Genomic DNA, 23882 nt, shown 5'->3' with positions numbered 1-23882 from the left:
CGTTTTTTTTTGTGACCCAGAAAATGTGACCGAAAGTTGGCAAAACAAATGTGCAGCAGTAACACAACCTGAAGGACGAAAGGCAAGCGGTGCTGTTTTCTGTTTGCGGCTGACACGGTAGTCGCGCGCTCGTCGAGCGCATAGCAGACGACGAGCCGCTCGGCGTTTTTTTCGCTCTCATGAACAAAAGCGTTGCCTTAGTGGCAATAGCAATTTTTTCTAGTTTTTTTAAATGCGAAGCATTTCTTAGCGAACTTCGGTGACTTTGAGCGTATCTATCTATCTATCTATCTATCTATCTATCTATCTATCTATCTATCTATCTATCTATCTATCTATCTATCTATCTATCTATCTATCTATCTATCTATCTATCTATCTATCTATCTATCTATCTATCTATCTATCTGTCCGTCCGTCCGTCCGTCCGTCCGTCCGTCCGTCCGTCTATCTATCTATCTATCTATCTATCTATCTATCTATCTATCTATCTATCTATCTATCTATCTATCTATCTATCTATCTATCTATCTATCTATCTATCTATCTATCTATCTGTCTGTCTGTCTGTCTGTCTGTCTGTCTGTCTGTCTGTCTGTCTATCTATCTATCTATCTATCTATCTATCTATCTATCTATCTATCTATCTATCTATCTATCTATCTATCTATCTATCTATCTATCTGTCTGTCTGTCTGTCTGTCTGTCTGTCTGTCTGTCTGCCTGCCTGCCTGCCTGCCTGCCTGCCTGCCTGCCTGCCTGCCTGCCTGCCTATCTATCTATCTATCTATCTATCTATCTATCTATCTATCTATCTATCTATCTATCTATCTATCTATCTATCTATCTATCTATCTATCTATCTATCTATCTATCTATCTATCTATCTATCTATCTATCTATCTATCTATCCATCCATCCATCCATCCATCCATCTATCTATCTATCTATCTATCTATCTATCTATCTATCTATCTGTCTATCTGTCTATCTATCTATCTGTCTGTCTGTCTGCCTGCCTGTCTGCCTGTCTGCCTATCTATCTATCTATCTATCTATCTATCTATCTATCTATCTATCTATCTATCTATCTATCTATCTATCTATCTATCTATCTATCTATCTATCTATCTATCTATCTATCTAGCCGCTTGCGACATTTAGCTCCCGTACCCGTTTCGATAATGGGATCGATACCAAACTTGGTAAGGCTAACATGACTGTATGATGAATATATTTCACTAGTCATAACAAGAAAATCATGTCATGGATATCATGAATGTCATGGTTTACATTTTATGGTGCTGCAGCTCTTGTGGTGGTTTCGTTCACATGGTATGTTGCAAAACTAATATGGTATGACATGAATGCATGGCGAACACACGTGACAGACCCTGAAACGAAAATCATGACATGCGTGTCATGTAACAACATGACTACATGCAAAGCTCATGATGCACTCACGGCTGTTTCGCTAGCGTTACATATACCAAATTTGTTATTACGGTAGGTAAATGGATGACGAAGGTATGTGACTTGTGCAAATATGATAATCATGAGATGCGTGTCATGTAACAACATAACTACATTGGGTTCGCATCCCGGCTGTGGCGGCTGCATTTCCGATGGAGGCGGAAATGTTGTAGGGCCGCGTGCTCAGATTTTGGTGCACGTTAAAAAACCCCAGATGGTCGAAATTTCCGGAGCCCTCCACTACGGCGTCTTTCATAATCATAAGGTGGTTTTGTGACGTTAAACCCCGCATATCGTTAACATAACTACATCCAACGCTTATGATTCGCTCGCGGCCCTTTCGCTAGCTTCACATCTACACACTCGATATTGCGCGATGCCAATGGACGACCTAGGTAAATGACACACACAAACATGTTCGCGATATGCGTGTCATGTAACAACATGACTACATGCCACACTGACGATGCGTTTGCGGCCGTTTCGCTAGCTTCACACATGCCAAGCTTGGTAGTATGTGACGTCAATAGATGACAAAGGTATGTGACTGGTGCAAACATAATAATAATATGTGTGTCATGTGAGAACATGACTACATGCCACAGCCAAGGCACCAATACATTTCGACGTGACGCGGTGCACGTGCTCGCCAGCGTTCATTTCGACGCGTCATGCCGGCGTTGCGACGCCAGGCGCCGGTCCTACCATATACTCGCAGACGTGCGCCGCGCTGTGTTGCTTTGACGCATGCGCGTTTCAACGCATCCGGCGTTCCTCCTTCACGAAAAGAGGGAGACGCAGTGTTCTCTGGGTAACGAATCGGCGCAAAATGCAGCATGTGGCATTTCACGCCGGTTGCCGTCAAACCACACCGAGGAACGCAGGTCGCGCCTAGTGTCAGACTATAGAGTACTGGCGTTTTGCTGATGTGGAGTCGCTGTGCCCAGCCTTCGTGCGCGTCAATGCTTCATTGGAGTGTAATGGGTCCTTCATGATGCGCTTGTGGCCATTTTACTAGCTCAGCAAATACCAAATGTGGTGTTAAGTGACGTAAATGGATGAGGAAAGTATATGACGGGTGCAAACATGATAATCCTGACACGCGTGTCACGTAAGAACATGACAACATGCCATGTTCATAGCCTGCTCACGGCCATTTCGATAGCTCCACGTACTAAATTTGCAATCACGTGACGTGAATAAATGAAGGTAAATTGCACATCCAAACGTGATGATCATGACACGGAAGTCATGTATAGGGCATTATTTATCTCCACCTCGTAACGTTGTACTGATTTTAAAATGACATATCAGCCTTTCTCATTCGTGCTTCGCATGTCATCGATTCCCACTGTACGTGGGATCTGTCAATTTGTTTTTGTTTGACAGTTTGGACTACCAAACACCAAGAAAATATGGCGCTAGTGAGGCAATCATCGCTTACCTTGGATGGAGGGGAGGGACAGTAGCTGTCTCTGCCGTGCCTAAATCCGTTCATTTATTGAGACACCGTTTGGCTCACCTATTGGTGTTCTTTCGTGCCCGAAGAAATGTTTAAGTTGTAATTTTGGCATGCGCACTTTGTTTAGTAGGTCTGTAGGTAATAGAAATGCAGCTACCCAGACGACGCCTTGTTTCTAGGACAAGTATGACTTTTCGTTATCTTCCGTGCGCCTATTTGTTATAGGAATAAAATTTAGTTCATAAACTTTTCTAGGGTTGAACAATAAATGTTCTTCTGCAACTGATTAGCCCGGTGGTGTTAACGTTACTTTACACAACTGATAATTTTGCTCGCACAGTAAGTGCGAGAATGTGGTGTCTTTGTCCAACTTAGTATAGCCTCACTCGTTCTTCTACAGGACGAAATACAATCTCAATGGAACTCTCAGCAACCAAACCGACGGGCCTACCATGACGAGCACGATTGTGAAGACTACTAGTGAGAAATTTATTACTTTTTGATGGAATGTTCGTATTCTTTATGCGATGCATGTTACATGAGCTTATGTATGCATTGCCTACTGTATCATAAATGGAGAATGTTTGATTCGTTCGCTTGTAACATGTCGGTACACCGGATGTTTATGATTTTATTGGAAACTAAGTCACGAGAGCGGAAGCTTGAGCTAGTTGGTGCGTCGCAGAGTGGCAATATATACTTTGCAACTCTGCGAAAAAAAGTTAAATGGATGTCAGTGCTCTTTCTGTCTGACCATGTTTCTTTTTTCCAATGTTTTTCTACAATCGCCCGCTGAAAAAAATTTGAAAATAAGGTAAGTATTTAGTGTTTCAGAAAAAAAGCTTCCTTCATGTGCGTACTTGTAAATCCAGACCGACGTCATGCTGTTTAGTTTGCGAACGGCAGAGTGTGAAGTCGCCTAATGATAATTAAAAGGGTGACACTAATTTTGTGCTTGTCGAGATTCTTCGTCAGCTAGTTTTTTTACACTAAATTGTTTTATGCTGTGGCACACCAGAACTTCACGGACGCATTTCGGTGACGGAAATGGCGTCGAAAATGCGTATAAAAAATTCACGAAATAAAGTTCCGTCTCCGTGAGTTGAACCCAGGACCTTGCAGCCCACGACAATGTATGCCAGGCAAACATTCATCTGCACAACGGTACAGCACTACAGATCGGCTACAAGCCTCTGAGAGTTGGGTTCTGGCGCTCCGCAAGTTCATTTGTTCGTGTTTTGTATGCCCCCGTGAACTTGGACTTGTGCTTCACGGAACAGGAACCAAGGATGTCACGGATGACCCGGGAAAAGAAGTGCTGACTGACGTGACCTAAAGTCGGGTACAGGCTGAGTCACCCAGGCGTCGAAAGGAGAAACTTTTGAGCTTCTTACAAGAAGAATACATGTTTTAGTTACATATTTACAAGCTAGGTGCAAAGATCTGCCTTTACATGAGAGACCAGAGGGCCAGAAAAGGCCAAAGAGAGAGCTTTCAGCACACACTCGTCGCTTTTTCAATCCTTCAGTACGCGTGCGTACCCCCACGATGGGTTTCTCCGCGGACGATCGTTCCAACGCTCTTCCGGCTGCGAACCGCATCCATGCGGCAGACAAAACACGCCGGAAAACAAAAAGACATGGCGGCAATGTCTGAAGCGAGAGCCACCCGCTTCGAATGTTTTGAGGTCTTCGTCTCAGGGCTGCTAGTCCCTAACTGGTGACTGTGTGGGCTTTAGGTTTGTGACCGCAAGCTTTGCCGGCAATAAATTCATAATATTTTGGTACTGTTTCCAAGCACCGTACTCGATTTTTTAAAGCTGTAGGCTTAGTGAGTGCTTATATTGACAGAGCATGAGATCAGTGATCTGCCATATCGCGAGTGCTAGCATGTTTCAGAGGTCATAACAATGTACCAATGCTTGCTTGTTCTTTTTTTTCTAGATGGCGCGAGCAGTCTGAAAGTTGAAAACACATTGACGCTAGAAAAGTTATTGAATGCCTGTATGCTTCCGCCTTCGTCGCATAGTTTTGTTTAAGTTGAAGATGGAGTTCGAAAGAAATCAACGTCGGAATTGAATTATAATTCGCTCCTCTTTTCTGCAAAAGATCTTGAAGGCAAAACGACTACACCGCTATCAATCATTTAGATATGCAAGACCAACTGCACCGTGAGCTTTGGTTAGTGACTCCGATAAATACAGCAGGCTGCTGCGACTGTCAAGCGAACAGTTTGTTAAGTTGCTTTCGCTCGTGGGATCTCGCATAGAATGAGAAGACGCCGTAATTCAGTGAGCCATATCAGCGTAAACAAGGCTGCAAGTCACGCTACGGTATCTTGCTTCAGGCAAGCGTTGCACGTCTCTGCACTTCTACTCGATACATTTCTTCTTATGTGTTAGATCCGAGACTGTTCAGTTAGATCTGAGTTCTGAGTTAGATCTGAGACTCAGATCCAAGTTAGATCAGAGTTCAGTTAGATCTGAGACTGCTCACGCGTGAGACTACGCATGAACTTGGAGAGCCTCGTTTGTAGAGTCGGCATAACGTTGGGTTGAAAAACACCATCAAAACCTTAGAACATTTCAAGGTAAATTTTCGAAACCAAGTGAGAGAGAAAAAACAAAAGGCAGAAGTAGCACTTGTTCCCAGACCTATATTGGCACCCTCGACTGATTCTGTTGTGTGATTGCGCGCGAATCAGAATGCGAAACAATGTTTAGCATTTCCTGTTCGCGATGTCTGCTTACTCAGCGAGGATAGCCCAAAACCGTGACGTAGGCGCACTTGACGAGCCGTCCACCGTGGGAGAGTGGATTCGGTCTGCCGTCTGGATACAACCTACATGAACGCGCTGCTCGTCAAACGCAGACTGCATGTCCCAGCGACGCCGATGCGCGTTTCTTGCAGAGTACCAAGACACCTCTTGAGTTCCTGCAGGACGCGGGCCGCGTTAGAATGGTACGCCAATGAGCAGCCCTTGCAGGCTATGTCCTTTCACTGCTGGTTATAACAAACTGCACGCCACCAGAAGAGGTCACGTAACGGCTGCAGTGGTGCTGCTCTCTGAAGTAGCCGTAGTGCGTCTCCGCTCGCATCCCATTGATTGCTCACCATCGCTCGCTTCAATACTCACAAGTACAGGAGGCCTGTGAACGGGTGGAGGACCACGGTTTTCCAGTCCCGGCATAGACGTGGCCAGCAACTGCGGCGGACCCGTTTAGGGGGGTGTCTGTCCAGTTGTCCAGTACCAAATATAGTTCATTTTATTTCCCCACACAGTGACGCACACCACACAGCTGGTCGTACGGCCGGCAATGATGCCGTATGTGACTTCCGTGTCATTATTACATTGTTTGCATGTGTCGTTTACCTTCGTCATCCTGTCACATCGCGTGATATCAAATTTAAAATATGTGGAGCTAGCAAAACGGCCGCGAGCAGGCTATGAGCATGGCATGTTGTCATGTTCTTGCAAGACACGCATGTCAGGATTATCACGTTTGCACCAGTCCTATATTTTCTAATCTATTGACGTAACGTAACACCAAACTTGGTATATGTGGAGCTAGCAAAATGGCCGCGAGCGCATCATGGAGGTATGTAGCGTTGACGCGCGAGCACGCTGGGCACAGCGACGCTACGTTAGCAAAGCGCGAGAACTCTATAGTCAGGCGCCAGGCGCGACCGGCGCGACCAGCGTCCGTCGACGCAGCCCGACGGCAACCGGCGCAAAATTCGCACCGATGAGTTATACAGACAGCACTGCGTTTTCCTCTTTTCGTGACGGAGGGACGCGGCCGCGCTGACACGTACGCGCATGCGTCAAAGAAACGCAGTGCGGCAAACGCCTGCGAATATATGGCAAAACCAGCGCCTGGCGTCGCAATGCCAGCGTGACACAACGAAATGAACGCCGGCGAGCACGCGCACCACCTCACGTTGATATGCATTGGCGCCTTGAATGTTGCATGTAGTCATGTTTTCCAACGACACACATATTATGATTATCATGTTTGCACCTTCGCCATCCAATGACATCACGTAATACCAAATTTGGCATGTGTGAAACTAGTGAAACGACCGTGAGCACATCATGAGTGTGGCATGTAGTCATGTAGATACATGACACGCATCTCATGATTATCATGTTTGCCGCAGTATCACACCATCATCATTCATTCACGTCACGTAACACCAAATTTGGTATATGTGAAGCTAGCGGGACGGCAGCCAGCGCATCGTGAGAGTGGCATGTAGTCATGTTGCTACATGAGACGCATCTAATGATTATAATGTATGCACAAGTCACATACTTTCGTCATCCTTTCTCGTACCGTAATAACAAATTTGGTGTAATTGAAGCAAGCGAAACGGCCGCTAGCGCATCATCAGCGTAGCATGTTGTCACGTTGTTACCTGACGCACATGTCATGATTTTCATGTTAGGGCCTGTCGCTTGTGTTCGCCATTCAATAACGTCATACCATACCAGTTTTGCACCATGCCATGGAAACAAACTCACCGCAAGAGCTGCAGGACCATGAAATGTACTACATGACAGTCATGACATAAATGTCGTGATTTTTATGTCAATACTAGCCAGATATCTTCTTTGTACAGTTATGTTATGTCATGCCATTGTTACCGTTATCGAAACGGCCAGGAGAGCTAGAAGTCCTAGGCGGCTAGATATATATATAGACAGGAAGACACGCTCAAAGGCGCCGAAATTCGCTAAGAAATGCTTCGCATTAAAAAAATCTGAAAAACGTGTTTTATACAAAGCTTACAGAAGAAAAAGACCTAATGTGATCGTCTGCACCTATAAATAACTATCTGGTTTGCCTATCAAAAAAATTTGGCAGCATGAATGATGGAGAGTGGGACGAAGCATTCGTCTGTCCATGCGTCCGTCTGTGTGACCGTCCATGCATCCATCCGCCCGCCCGTGCGTGCGTCTGTTCGTGCGTCCGTTCCTGCGTTCGTCCATACATCCGCTCCTGCATCCGTTCATGCGTCCATCCATGCATCTGTCTGTGTGTGCGTTCGTCCATCTATTCAACACTGCAAGTCCTACCATCTCGCATCTTTTCATCATATATTCCCCATATAGAAGCACCGCCATCCAGCGGACATTCCAAGGACTAAATGAGAGGTGGCACACGCACACTTTCTTACGGCTTGCGCTTTGGGTCTACCTCCCACCTTTAACCACCTCGAGTTTATGGTATATACTAGTTCACTGTATTCATGGCACTGCGGCCCAACGCTCGCTAAACCTTTATAAAACCAAGGAAGTTACGCCCGGCGAGTATAACGTATAACCTTTTCCTTTCAGATAGTGCTCAATGTACATGCCCATGGAGGCTAATGAGAAATGAGAGACAGAAGAGTTCGGCTTTTACTTTCTTACGGCTTGCGCTTCGTATATCCTACCTTTAACCACCTCGAGGTCATTCATGGTATATACTAGTTCATTGTATTCATGGCACTGCGGCTCAACGCTCGCTAAACCTTTCTAAGAGGTTACACCTAGCGAGTATAACGTAGCAACCCTTTTTTATCAGATAGTGCTCAATGTACATGCCAATGGCTGCTCATGGGAACTGCAGCGTGCGCGTTAACTAAAAGCCGAATGCTTCTGTCTCTTTTTCCCCATTAGCAGTCATTCACATGTACATTGAGTCCTATATTTCATTGCTCGACAATGCACAGAGGAAATCTCTCACCAGCACCACTTTGAAGGTCAAAATGTTATATTTGTTACATACTACAACGGCTACGAGGAACGAAGAGGTGCCACTATAAAAAGCTTCGCCCCTAAAAAAAAGATAAAAAAGGTAAGACAGGACAGTGTACATGTATGAGTCAGTCAGAAAAAAGCATGGTCTCCAGCTATGAATCTTTGTCACCAATTTCCTCCTGGCTTGCTTCTCGGAGGCAGGAGAGTCTTCCGGGGTCCTCGTTGATGCCGGCTACTAATGTTCTAACTTTCAAAATAAAATATACCTCACGCTGTTCGCGCTCGCGCCAGTTCGAGAAACCCGACTGTAAAAAAGTTACGCTGATATATTCAAAACTGTGGTTTGGCAGGCGCAGATGTCTAGATAAAAGTAGCTACGGCAGTGAAGTGGCGTGGTACCGGTGATTATTGAACCGCAGCCGAAATGGCGTGTTTGTTTGGCCGATATATTCTTGTCCGCAGATGTTGCAATGTAGCATGTATATTACGTTACTGGAGTCACAATTAAGGCTTTCAGTTATGCAGAATTTTAAATCCGGGAAGTCCGCTTTTGATTCACGTGTTGTGACCATCTGTGGGCATAACTTGCATCGAGCTTTTCCGCAGGGATGGCACCCTGATTGAATTTTGGAGGGATTTGTTGTTGTTCTGACAAGAATGTCCTTCAGGTTTTTATTCTGTGGCACACCACGTGAGGTGGCTTCGCGAAAATTGAAGTTAGTGGTTTGCTTTGCCTGATGAAATTGAAATGGCGGGAAAGTATGTTGATTCGTGGCTCTGAAGAGGAGTAAGTTACTACGAGGTTCGTTAGGGAAGTCGTTTTAGATACTCTGTTTGGTCTCCTAATTATATCATTCAGGTTCACGTTGCGAGCACGTAGTATGACATCGTCAATAATGTCTTCCGGATAATTTTGTTTCAATAAGAAATGCTTTAGGTGTTCTGTGTTTGTGTCGAATTCCTGCATAACCGTGAATATTCTTCAGTACCGGTAGGCCTGAGAATATTGAATACCCGTTTTGCAATGATTTGGATGACTGCTGTTGAAATCTAGGTACACTTGACGGTCTGTAGGATTTTTGTAAAGGTTTGTTGACAAGCGGCCATTTTTGACCGTGACAGTGACGTCCAAGAAGTTATTGCTGGTTTTGCAAATTTTGTGCGTAAATTTATTTGACGGGTGGCACTTGTTAAAGTTCTCTACGAAGCGGAAAAGGATTACCTCATCGTGGTTCAATATGATAAAAATATCGTCTAAGTATCTTCTGTAGTAGAAAGGTTTCAAGGTGCGTCCCTCAATGAGTGGGATTTCAAGTGAAGCCATAATTGTGCTCGTAAGTTTGGGGCTATATTTGGGCCCATTGCAGTGCCACTTACCTGAAGGAAGTGCTTGCCATTGAACTCAAAATAGTTATAATTTAGTACAAGTTCAAGAACTTTAAACAGTACCTCGCCACATATACCTGTTGATGAGTCAGATTTCACATATCCAGAAACCATAGGCGTTATTCCGTCTTGGTGGGATAGGTTGGTTTACAGTGAGCAGACGTCCATGGTCACCTCACCAAGAAAACTACCGCCAGGAATATTGAGACTTGAAGTTTCGCAGATGAAGTGGTTTGTGTCTTCTAGGTAGTAGTAAAAGTTTTGGGGGATGTGTTTTATTGAGGAATGGAAGAATTGTGATATATTTTTTGTTGATTTGCTGTTACTGATACTATCGGACGTCCCAGACTGCCTGCCTTGTGTATTTTGGGGAGCAAATAAAATCTATCGGGAATAGAATAGGCCGGTAACATGGCTTTTAACATTTTGCTGGTAATTTTCTCGTCCCGGCGGAGATTATTTAGGTTCCCTTTATCTCACTTTCGATTTCGGGAGTCTGGTTCGCCGGATGTTCTTTGTAGAATTTTGTGTTTGATAGTTGTCGTCCCCCTTCCTTTAAGTAGTCCAACGTGTTTAGAATTACTATGGAGCCCCCTTCATCAGCCGGTTTGATGGTAACTTCAGCAATTTTTCGTAGCTCATCGAGTGCCCTTCATTCTTGCTTTGATAGGTTGTTTCGAGATAGCCGAGTTTTCCATACGCTGTGATGATATCTTATTGAACTGCTGATATATACATATCGAGGTGTTTGTCGCTCTGCTCACCTGGACACCATGATTTGTCACCACCAAACAATCTATTCTCGTCCGTACAGTCCTTCCGATCATGAAAGTGTTCACGGAGGTGGAGATTACACACCAAGTTATCGAGGTCTTGGTACAGTTCAACTGTATTGAATCTACCGGATGATGGACAAAAGGTTAAGCCTCTCGACAAAAGTTGTAGCTGAGTGGGTTTAAGCGTTGTGTTGGACAGATTGAGGACATTTTTTTCATAACTTGTTCGCTCCACTCGGCTATTGCGTGGCACGGGATTGTCAGCGTCATATTCGAGAGTAAGGCTCTTCTGATTAGGATTACACTGTAGTTTCGAGTTCCTATTTTTCTCTTCAGTGTTAGGTTGTGGTACGGGTGGTCCCTGGCGTTCTTGTAGGGTCTCATTCCTATTTTCCTGTTGCAGAGCAGTGGAGCTTCTGCAGTCCAGATAGAATTTTCTATCTTTTACTATTGAGATTTGGGTGCACGTTAAAGAACCCCAGGTGGTCGAAATTTCCGGAGCCCTCCACTACGGCGTCTCTCATAATCAAATGGTGGTTTTGGGACGTTAAACCCCACATATCAATCAATCATTACTATTGAAATTTTGCCCCTCTTTTTTAGTTCATATCTTTCCAGTTCTCTTGCCTCGTGCTCTCCGAGATTAGATACTAATTTCTGCATGGCCTCCGTGACATTGTATTCGGTGGCCTTACGTTCAATATGGTCTGCAATGACCCGAGTCAGTTGCAAGAACGCTGATAGTAATATTTTTCTACTCCCCCTTTCTGCCTCACTTATTGTAGACATCCAGGGGTCGCAGGCTAGGCGGAGGCCTTTAGGTGCAATTCGGTGAGATATATATTTGGTTAGTCATTCCGCATGTTTTTCGTATTGCACACGTTTTTCAATGACTTTCCTAATCAATAGAAATGACTGGGACCATGCGTGTTTGAGACTGCCTGTACCTTTTGTTTCCCCGTGTCAATTGGAAGCCGCTGCCTTAGTCTTCGCCGCGTTCGACCGCCTGGTGTTGTAAGGCCTCGCTGGGCAGCGAGAACCACCAGCGAGCTAGCGCCGATGTGCACCGGCACAATATATATATATATATATATATATATATATATATATATATATATATATATATATATATATATATATATATATATATATATATATATATATATATATATATATATATATATATATATATATAAATATATATATATATATATATTTTATTTATTTATTTATTTATTTATTTAAGGGCTAGAGGTGTATACCTAAGGGCTTGTTTACGGCTGGTTATTTTTTCACCCACTTTTTTTTCTTATTTACATTACATTTGTTCTAATAAATTCCTCTATACATTCCTTGGCATTATTGTCTGAAGATCTCTCTCTCTCTCACGCACACACACACATATATATACATATATATGACGCTTCACGAATAAACTGGTATTGTGACTGATGCCATGTCTCATCCGTTACACTAAGTCGACAGGATCTACCGCAGCAACATCATGAGCCCACCAAAGAAGATGATCAACCTGCCGAAATACACCGCAGCTGAAGACGACGTCCCTGTTGACAAGTGGTTGCACCTCTTCGAAACGAAGGTGAGCAACGTCAGCTGGTCCGAACGAGATCGCATCGACTGCATCCGCGAGTACCTGGAAGGTGACGTATTCCGCTGGTAGCTCACCGAGATTTTCGACGCAGAAGATGCGTGGGAAGGCGTCAAAACAAGCTTGATATCACAATTTTCTGTGCCTGTCAACGACCCTTTCCGCCAATTAATACACTGCAGGCTCAAAAAAGAACAGCGCATCAGGCACTACTACGAAGAGAAGACACACCTTGGTCGCCTCTCAGACTTAAAAGATGTTCACATAGTATTAGGATTGACCAATGGTGTACCTGAAAAGAATTAAAGGCGCCTCGCTGGATTGAGGCTCACCAGCCCGGCCGAGTGGCTTGCTGCTGCGCTTCAAGCGGAAGACTCTGTCCACAGAGATGCTTCCCAACACTCGTCAAAACGGCAGCTCATGCGTCGAGAGCCTCATTCTACGCGACCATTACTCCCTGCAGGATCGATGCTCACCCCTCACAGTGAGTGCGGACATCGTGCATCCGCTGGTTTGCCGTATCAGTTTCACTGGCATAATGAGTGCCCTTGTCGTGAAATGGTGTCTGCTCTAACTGACAACCAGGGAAATGAAGAGGGCAGCCCAAAGCTTCATTAATAGGTTTTGGTGCACTTGTGAACGGACACATGGTGAACGCAACTCTGGATACAGGAGTGACCATAACCTGTATCAATGAAGTTGTGTTAAAAAAACTCAAGCTGCAGTTGCTCAAGGATCCATGCATTAGTGTCCAACAAGTCATCTCAACCACAAAAACTTTGGGCCGCGTACACATACAGTTGGAAATATGGAAGATAAAGCGGGCAGTCCAAGCGCACGTTCTACCAGGCATGAAGACTGAATTCTAGCCAGTCCTGGACAACGCCTCCTCTTTCAGCCTGTCACTGGATTTAAACACAATGATTTTGCTTCAAGACAACAAAGCTTTGCAGAATTCCGTTCAAACACAAAGGTGTGTCTTCAGCGCTGATACAACCCCTCTCCAAGCCGTTGATGTCACGTACCTTCCACCATCACAACAAGCTGCTTTGAGAGAGGTGCTTCACAATTACGAAGACATTTTCTCAAAGTCTCAGATGGACTTCGGATGTATCGCGGATGAACGACACTGCATTGCCCTCAGCAACAACGTCCCTATACACAGACCACCGTATCGATGCTCCCTGGCAGACAAAAAGGAAACTGTCAGGCAAGTGGACTTGCTTCTCAAGCAAGGTGTTGGGCGTCCATATTTGTTCCCCATACGCGGCTCCCGTTATTCTTGCAGAAAAAAAAGTGAAGGACGCACACGTTTATGCATTAATTACCAAAAGCTTAACTCTGTCACTGTGCCTGACTACCAACCTATTCCGCGTATAGACGATGTTCTAGGCTACCTGGGAAAATTGAAATATTTTTCGACATTGGATATCACATCAGGCTATTGGCATGTCGAAATGAAAGCATGCAGAAGACATCCCAAAAACAACTTTCGTCCCGCCGAATGGCCATTATTAGTGGCTTGCTATGCCTTTCTGTTTGAGAAATGCTCCTGCTACGTACGTTCGAGAGAGCTGTGAAATCAGTTATCAGAAAACATAACTTAAAAATGTCGTTAATTATTTTGATGATATCGTAGTCTTCTCCGACACATTTACTGAGCACCTACAGCACCTCCGAGCTCTATTGCATGCCCTAAAAATGGAGAATATAAAACTTAAATTGAAGAAATGCCATTTTGCCCAAGATTCTATTGAATATCTGGGTCACAGAGTGTCGCACGGTACAGTGTCGCCTATACAAAGAAACATAGAAGCTGTATTGCGATTCCCAAGACCGAAATGCCCGAAAGATCTTCAGCGTTCTTTAGGCACCTCCAACGTTTACCGCCAGTTTATACCGCACTTAAACGACATTGTTTTCCCACTTACGAAGCTGTTGAAGAAGGACACACCATGGGAATGGGATTCCTCATGTGAGCAAGCTTTTGAGAACAAGAAATACTGTCTGACCAAAGAACTCAATTTACGAATTTTTTTCTTGCGAGAAACCATGCATTCTTTATTGCGACGCATCTAACGTAGGCGTAGGTGCAGTTCTGAAGCAACGCGATCATGATGGTAAAGAACACCCCGTTGCCTATCACTCGCGTAAGCTACTGACGCACGAATTAAATTATGCCATTACAGAGCTCGAATCCCTTGCTATCTACACGATGCTATGTACGCACTGCTATCTACATGGACACCATAGATGGCTCTTCAGGATATGACTCGACAAAGAAGTTTATTCACTTGGCGATCGACCATGCTATGCGGTATGTCTGGGCGTTTCCCCACAAGAACAAAACATGTGACGCATACATTTCGTGCATCACCGCCATCTTTGCAGCAGGAAAACCCAAGAAGTTCCTATATGATCGTGGACCAGCTTTCACCGCTCGAAAATTCAAGCAGTTTCCAAAACGCAATGGTGTACACCTATTGTTCACATCCTCCCAACACGCTAAATGTAATGGCATGAACGAAGCTACAAATCAGACTATTGTAACCCGGCTAAAATGCAAAATGAATTAGCAGCCACGGAAGTCTTGGGTCAAACATCTTTCGGATGTCGTCGATGAATACAACAGAACCCCACGTGAAGTAACACGATATCCACCATCACACCCCATGCATATAATTCCTTCCTACGACACAATTTTAGACGTACCAATGGAGAGTGTGCAAGAAGCAAGGAAAAGTGCAATCAAGAACACGCTTGGCTATCATGAGAAGAACAAGATAATCTACGACAAAAATTCCTACCACGAGATCTTCAACCTGGTGAGTTGGTCCTCTACGAAACACCTTAGCACCCGAACAAAGGAAAGCTCAGTTCAGTCATAGAAGGACCTTGCACAATGCTTCACAGAGTCTCTCCTGTGAGCTATGAGATCGACCGATGCGTAGCTCTGTTAAGCAGGACTTTTGACATTGTGCACGTCAACAAACTGCGTCGTTACTATTGTCCCAATAAGTTGACGTACTTTCGGGGTGAGGGGGAAACGTGTGACGCTTCACAGGTGAATGTGAGGAAGGAAGATGAGGAAGGCGACGGGTCAGAATAAACTGGTGTTCTGACTGGCGTCATGTCTCATCGGTTACATAAATAAATAAATAAATAAATAAATAAATAAATAAATAAATAAATAATCATATATATATTGTACCGAAGCATAGTGGCGCCAGCTCTGTGCTTGCGTGAAAGAAGACGTTGACGTCCGTGTGTGGCTCGTGCTTGCCGGGTTCCTGCCTGTACCAGCTTGTTGCGCGGGGAGTAATTGTACCGAAGCACAGAGCTGGCGCCACTATGCTTCGGTACAATATATATATTTTTCATTATTTAATTATTTATTTATTTATTTATTTATGTAACCGATGGGACATGGCGCCAATCAGAACACCAGTTTATTCTGACCCGTCGCCTTCCTCATCTTCCTTCCCCACATTCACCTGTGAAGCGTCAAACGTTTCCCCCTCCCCCCGAAAGAGCGTCAACTTATTGGGACAATAGTAACGACGCAGTTTGTTGGCGTGCACAGTGTCAGCAGTTCTGCTTAACAGAGCTACGCATCGGTCGATCTCATAGCTCACAGGAGAGATTCTGCGAAGAATTGTGCAAGGTCCTTCTATGACTGAACTGAGCTTTCCTTTGTTGGGGTGTATAAAATCAATTGTTTGCACTTGCACAACGATGTCAACTGGAACATGCGTTTTAGCAAAAGCAGAAGCTGATATGAAGCGCTTATGCTGGCCCTGGACACTGCTATATAAATCAACTTCGGCGTATGAAACCTCACCACGATTGATGTTAGCCCGACTTGACGGCTGTATCAAACGTATGTAATGTTTATAAAATTGGGTACGGCGTAGTGCAACCACTATTGACGTTTAACGAAGATTACCGTCTATGCACTTCCGAGGTATGACGTAGCTCTGTGATAGAATGGTTGACTTCCACGCAGAATTCTTAGGTTCGATTCCTGCTGGGACCCTGAAGTTTATTATTTGCATTCGTCGGGGTCAGCGTTACCAATGTCAGGCTTTTCTTGACACTAACGTTTATTCTATGCCTTAGTTGGGTCGACGCTACCGATTTCGGGTATTGCTTAACGCTGATGCGTTAGAATTGACCATATGTGTTCTCGTCGCTCCTGGGTAGATACTAAGTGTCAATCACCTGTGGCACATACGCGCATACCAGCGGCACACACCAACCCATGTGTATGTGCCACTGTCTGACGGGAAGTGTTTGACGATGTACGCGACGGGATTGTTATATTATTCATGTCTTGACTAGCGAGTCATATTCGTTAAACCGTCTTACCATCCTATGGTAATTTTGGTTCACGCCAAGTTAAGAGGATGATCGCGAGAGTCCCAAACGTAAGCGGCCAAACATGTCTGTCTTGTCTGTCTGTCTGTCTGTATGTGTGTCCTTCTGCCTGTCTGTCTGTTTCTCTGTCCGTTCGTCTCTCTCCGTAGTCGCCTGTATGTCCGTGCGTCCGTCCATACATCTGTCCGTGCGTTCGTCCGCACATCTGTCTGTCCATCCGTCGATCAGTCGATCCGCCTGTCCGTGCGTCTGTGCATGCCTCCGTTCACGCTTTCTTCCGTTCGTCCATCCTTGCGTCCGCCTGTTCGTGCATCAGTTTGTCTTCCTGTTTGTCTGTTTGTCCGACTGCTGGTTCCTCCTGACGCAGGACACGGTTAGACTAAGAGGAGCTTCACCCCTAAAAGAGAAAGAAAAATGAAAAAAATTAAAAAGAAAAAATAGACGTGATCTCGCAGCACCAGCAGATTCAAACGTCCCCACTACCAAGCTGTTCACCCCTATCCCTCATTCTTCGTAACTTTTTGTCCCATGTAGGCTGGCTGTTTCACATTCAATGAAGGTGAGAGCGCAGTATGCCCACGTGTTCAGATTTGGGTGCATGTTAAAGAACTCCAGGAGGTCAAAACTTCCGGAGCCCTCCACTACGGCGTCTCTCATATTCGTATCAGAATCAAGAATCAGAATCAAATTTTATTGTTACTACGAAGTGAAGTCATTACAGACAGTATACAGAAGGAGGTCCCGTAGTCGGAGACTGAATTGGGACCTCCTGTGCATGATGAACATAAAAACAAATAAAACATAGCTTCGACAGGAAGGGAAAAATTTCAATAATCATAATGATATGGGTGATCAAGCACATTTCATAATATAAAGAAACCATGTAAACACGAGATGTAAAGAGAAAAAAGAAAAAATATAAATATATACACACATACCCTACTGAAAAAACCTATATAATTCCATACAGGATCCGTATGCTTCAATACAGGGGTTACAGGAGCTAATACAGGAGCTGTACAGGAACCAAATGGGGGTAGATGGGTCTTATACAAGAGCTATATGGTGGTATGTAGGAGCTGAATGGGACCTGGGCAGGACATATAGGGGTATGTAGGAGCTATACAGGCATTATGGGTTTGGTATGTAAGACTCTCATCTAGCACAATATAGGAGCTAATGGGGCTAAATGGGGGCCATACATAGGACTTGATACGGCTCAATGTCAACCTTGATAGTCAATGTAGTACATCAGTAAACTTATTAGACCAAATACCTAGGCATGCATAACATTTTTGTTTTTTTTTGTGTGTTGAAAGGGCTAAAATACTAAGTTTTTCAGCTCCATTAGTTGGCTGTACACAACCTCAAGAAATAACCAATTTTAACTAGTTCATATCATGAGATGCAAGTATGTGCAAAAGTATAACAGATAAGTATATCAGATAATTATCAAAGAACTTTATTTTATTTGATCACCTTAGTTGTATACGTGTTATATTTGCACAAATATTGCTGTTCAATTTATGAAAAAAAACAATATTTTAAGTGTTGTATTTGTGCAATGAATAATCTTTCTAAGAGAAATCTCTAACAGAAAATAGTGAGTGAGTAATTTTCTATTATATGAACATACACAAGAAGATAAAAGACAATTAATCCTTATATTCAGGAGAGATAGACCAAGCCTCGCTCACGTGCTCTGTCATTTCATCAAGGCACAAAGCACAAGGGGCCATGCAGGACTACCAAGGAAGAGTGCGAATGAGCTCTACGAAGCTTGGACCTCGAGGCAAAAGTGCACACGACACAGTCAAGAGGCAAGGCGTCTCTGTTATGACATAGCAATTGCGCTCTCTGGTCTAAACACACACAATGAAAGATATCGATGAAGTCTTTAATCTGTACAAGTACAAAATAATTACATACAAACACATTAAAAAGGTTTTGCAATACTGGTATTGTTGAAAGAAAACTACATCCAATATTCAGATCAATTTTCCATGCACTGCTCAAAACGGTCGATCTGAGAGTTAGGTTGGCTTCGCACAAGCTTGCTCACTTGTGAACGGTACTTGATTGTGTTTATTCCTGAGAATCACAATAAGAGCAAATAATTATCAAAATTTCGTTGGTGTGCTTCCATCTGAGCCTTTGAAAACGGCTTCTTGTACGTCTGCATGAAAGTATCTTCACCACTGGCCAACTAAGTATTTCTAATGCTACTCCTGTCTCACAACAAAATTGATTCAAATATACAGTTTAACTTTCAACACATTACTTTAAATAGTTGAATAAGTGTTTGGGTGGCACAAGCTTGCTTGCTCGTAAAATGTACTTGGCTGTGTTTATTGCTCAAAAGCTAAATAGGAGAAAATAGTTCTCAAGATTTTGTTTCCTGTGCTTTCATCTGAACCTTTGAAAACTTCTTGTTGTACGCATTCATATATCACAACATTCCAACTCAACAGCTAATGGTCACGATACTCATGTCTTGCAAACAAGAGTTGCTCAAGTTGTTGTTTTGAGCTTCCATGCATTACTTGAAAAGGTTGGCAAGAGTGTTTAGTGGCACAAGTTTTCCTCTTCGTGATACTTGGCTGGGCTATCACAGAGAAGGTGTACATTAGCAAATATTTCTCCACGATTTGTTTTGTGCGCTTTTGACTGAACCTTTCAAAACGGCTTGTTGTATGCTTGCATGTATAGCATCATCCCCATTGGTCAGCTATTTGTAACAGTACTCTTGTCTTGCAAATAAAAGGGGCTCAATTTTTCATTTTTAGTTTCCATGTATTGCTTAAAATGATTCATGAGAGTGTTTTTGTGGCACAAGAATGCTTGTCTGTGATACTTGGCTGTGTTTATCACTCAGAAGGTGGACAAGAGAAAATAATTCTCCACGCTTTCTTTTGTGCGCTTCCATCTGAACCTTTCAAAACGTCTTGTTATATGCTTGCATGTACAGCATCATGCCCATTGGACAGCTATTTGCAATGGTACTCATGTCTTGCAAACAAAAGGGGCTCAATTTTTCATTTTGAGTTTCCAGGTATTGCTTGAAATGGTTGATGAGAGTGTTGTTGCGGCACAAGAATTCTTGTCTGTGATACTTGACTGTGTTTACCACTCAGAAGGTGGACAAGAGGAAATAATTCTCCATGCTTTCTTTCGTTCGCTTCCATCTGAACTTTTCAAAACGTCTTGTTATATGCTTGCATGTACAGCATCATGGCCATTGGACAGCTCTTTGCAATGATACTCATGTCTTGCAAACAAAAGGGGCTCAATTTTTCATTTTGAGTTTCCAGGTATTGCTTGAAATGGTTGATGAGAGTGTTTTTGTGGCACAAGAATTCTTGTCTGTGATACTTGGCAGTGTTTATCACTCAGAAGGTGGACAAGAGGAAATAATTCTCCACGCTTTGTTTAGTGCGCTTCTATCTGAAACATTCAAAACGGCTTGTTGTATGCTTGCATGTACAGCATCATGCCGATTGGACAGCCATTTGCAACGGTACTCATGTCTTGCAAACAAAATGGGCTCAATTTTTCATTTTGAGTTTCCACGTATTGCTTTAAATGGTTGATGAGAATGTTATTGTGGCACAAGAATTCTTGTCTGTGATACTTGGCAGTGTTTATCACTCAGAAGGTGGACAAGAGGAAATAATTCTCCACGCTTTGTTTTGTGCGCTTCTATCTGAAACATTCAAAACGGCTTGTTGTATGCTTGCATATACAGCATCATGCCGATTGGACAGCTATTTGCAACGGTACTCATGTCTTGCAAACAAAAGGGGCTCAATTTTTCATTTTGAGTTTCCACGTATTGCTTTAAATGGTTGATGAGAGTGTTATTGTGGCACAAGAATTCTTGTCTGTGATACTTGGCAGTGTTTATCACTCAGAAGGTGGACAAGAGGAAATAATTCTCCACGCTTTGTTTAGTGCGCTTCTATCTGAAACATTCAAAACGGCTTGTTGTATGCTTGCATGTACAGCATCATGCCGATTGGACAGCCATTTGCAACGGTACTCATGTCTTGCAAACAAAATGGGCTCAATTTTTCATTTTGAGTTTTCACGTATTGCTTTAAATGGTTCATGAGAGTGTTTTTGTGGCACAAGAATGCTTTCCTGTGATACTTGGCTGTGTTTATCCCTCACAAGGTGGACACGAGGAAATAATTCTCCACGCTTTGTTTTGTGCGCTTCTATCTGAACCTTTCAAAACGGCTTGTTGTATGCTTGCATATACAGCATCATGCCGATTGGACAGCTATTTGCAACGGTACTCATGTCTTGCAAACAAAAGGGGCTCAATTTTTCATTTTGAGTTTCCACGTATTGCTTTAAATGGTTGATCAGAATGTTATTGTGGCACAAGAATTTTTGTCTGTGATACTTGGCAGGGTTTATCACTCAGAAGGTGGACAAGAGGAAATAATTCTCCACGCTTTGTTTTGTGCGCTTCTATCTGAACCTTTCAAAACGGCTTGTTGTATGCTTGCATGTACAGCATCATGCCGATTGGACAGCTATTTGCAACGGTACTCATGTCTTGCAAACAAAATGGGCTCAATTTTGATTTTGAGTTTCCATGTATTGCTTTAAATGGTTCATGAGAGTGTTTTTGTGGCACAAGAATGCTTGTCTGTGATACTTGGCTGTGTTTATCACTCACAAGGTGGACACGAGGAAATAATTCGCCACGCTTTGTTTTGTGCGCTTCTATCTGAACCTTTTAAAACGGCTTGTTGTATGCTTGCATGTACAGCATCATGCCGATTCGACAGCTATTTGCAACGGTAATCATGTCTTGCAAACAAAATGGGCTCAATTTTTCATTTTGAGTTTCCACGTATTGCTTTAAGTGGTTCATGAGAGTGTTTTTGTGGCACAAGAATGCTTGTCTGTGATACTTGGCTGTGTTTATCACTCACAAGGTGGACACGAGGAAATAATTTTCCACACTTTGTTTTGTGTGCTTCTATCTGAACCCTTGAAAACAGCTTGTTGTACAGATTCATGTACCGCATCATTCCAACTGAACAGCAAATGGTCACGGTACTTACGTCTTGCAAACAAGAGTGACTCAAGTTGTTGTTTTGAGCTTCCACTCATTGCTTAAAATAGTTGACAAGAGTGTTTAGTGGCACAAACTTTTTTGTTCCTGATACGTGGCTGTGCTATCACAGAGAAGGTGCACAATAGCAAATAATGCTCCATGCTTTGCTTTGTGCACAAGATGCTCATGTGCTGTGACATGAGTATCGTTACAAATAGCTATCCAATGAGGATGATGCTGTACACGAAAGCGTGCAACAAGCCGTATTCAATGGTTCAGATGGAAGTGCACAAAACAAAGCATGGAGAATTATTTGCTATTGTGCGCCTTCTCTGAGATAGCCCAGCGAAGTATCAGGAAGAAGAAAGCTTGTGCCACCAAACACACTCATAAACCATTTAAAGCAATGCATGGAAGCTGAAAACAACAACTTGAGCCACTCTTGTTTGCAAGTCAAGAGTATTGTGACCATTAGCTGTTCAGTTCGAATGATGTGGTGCATGAATGTGCATTGTTTGAAATGTGTTATCTGAGTAATTGTGTGACACAAACTTGTGCATTTTCTGCTTGCCCATTTTGAGTTTTCTTTAAAGGCCTAGAAAACGTCATTTGAAGACATCTCTCTCATTTTATTGAGGGACGTAATCTTGCAGTGCCATGCAAGCATGGTTTAAAAAAAAACGTTGGTGTAGTGTAACTGCAGAGAGAATTCATTCTTCAAAGAATTGAAGTGTCTAGTGTTAGCCCTCTTTATTTACTTTAAGGAAGTCTTACACCTATATAAGAAAACCAAGAAATACTTTCTGTCAAGCTTGTATTTCCGTATTATGATGGCAATCGAGTCTTATAACTTGTGAATTCTTGTGCGTCGCTTCGACTTCAGCATGTTAATATTGATTAGCACTCAGGAGAAACACTGGATCCTACGCCAGCTAGGAGTCACATAGAGAAGCATACTGGGTTGTTTCCTGTTTAACTTATTATTAACAAGATTGTCAGTATCTATTACTCATTTTGTTTTGCACACTTATGCATGGGCGTCAGTAAGGGGAAAAAAATGGGGTAGTTGTCCCCCGCAAGCCTCACTAGCACTTGCACCCACCCAAGCTATGGCAGTGCTTTCGCCCTACACCAGCCATTTGCACCCCTAAAGAGAGAATCCTGCTGATGACCATGCACTTATGGCACCGATAATACAGTTGTGTGTGAGAGCTGATCTCAAGGCGTGTGCTCCTGGGTCATGCGGCTTCGCTGTCTGCGTTGGAGGTGCAACCGTTAGATCGAAGACGAGAGAGTAAGCGCGGAGTCTGTAGATATCAAGAGCGACTGCAGCCTCGTTTTCTTCCTCAGTCACGCAGGCTGTCTCCCCACCCCTCGCTTTCGTTGCTTATGGGTGAAGTTTGTGCACATGCAGTGCGGCAGGCTTCGATTGTCGTAAAGTGGCTGTAGGCGTTCCACTTAGTTCGCAGCTCCTTGAACGCACATAGTGTTGTGCGTGAAGCTTGAGCACTGGCAGTTTTAGTGGCAACATGTAGCAAATTAATGTTATGTTTCTACAACTGCGGAGGGCATGTGGCTGCAGTTAGCATTGCTTCAACAAGAAGCTGCGCGTAGAATTTGCGTCAAGTAATATCGTAATCTTCGTAGAATTTTCGGTTAGTAAAAATGAAGCGTGACTGTTAAAAGTGCACTAGAAATTGTTGTGGCTAATACGAGAGGGATCACTTTTTGCCACGGGGTAAAGCATGTGCTATGACAGGAATCACTGACTTGCAGCTCTAGAAACATAAAAATTGTGCCAGCCATGTAAAACTCTAGGTGTTTGGTTACCATAAATGTTGCTGAGGGATATGCAGGCCAGTCTCGTGCGTTTAGCTGTCTCACGTTTTAATTGTTCTTCCTACTAGTAGCACTTTAAAGAAGCTCCACGTTATTCAAAACAGAGCTTTACGCATAATTTACAACTTAGCCAAAGATAATTCT

At 43.4% G+C, this 23882-nt stretch overlaps 1 protein-coding gene across 1 annotated transcript in view; it reads left to right on the top strand.

The window, feature by feature from the left end:
- The window catches only part of LOC142774796 (uncharacterized), a 140612-nt gene that overhangs the window by 59065 nt on the left and 57665 nt on the right, over positions 1–23882 (top strand). The window contains exon 3 of the mRNA XM_075875881.1: positions 3336–3415. Coding sequence (XP_075731996.1) covers positions 3336–3415 — 80 coding nt within the window. The remainder of the gene's footprint in view (positions 1–3335; positions 3416–23882) is intronic.

This window comes from Rhipicephalus microplus, chromosome 10 (genome assembly GCF_043290135.1).
Source record: "Rhipicephalus microplus isolate Deutch F79 chromosome 10, USDA_Rmic, whole genome shotgun sequence".
NCBI classification, from domain to species: domain Eukaryota; kingdom Metazoa; phylum Arthropoda; class Arachnida; order Ixodida; family Ixodidae; genus Rhipicephalus; species Rhipicephalus microplus.
Note: the sequence above shows the minus strand (reverse complement) of the source record. Positions and strands in the feature narration are given on the sequence as shown.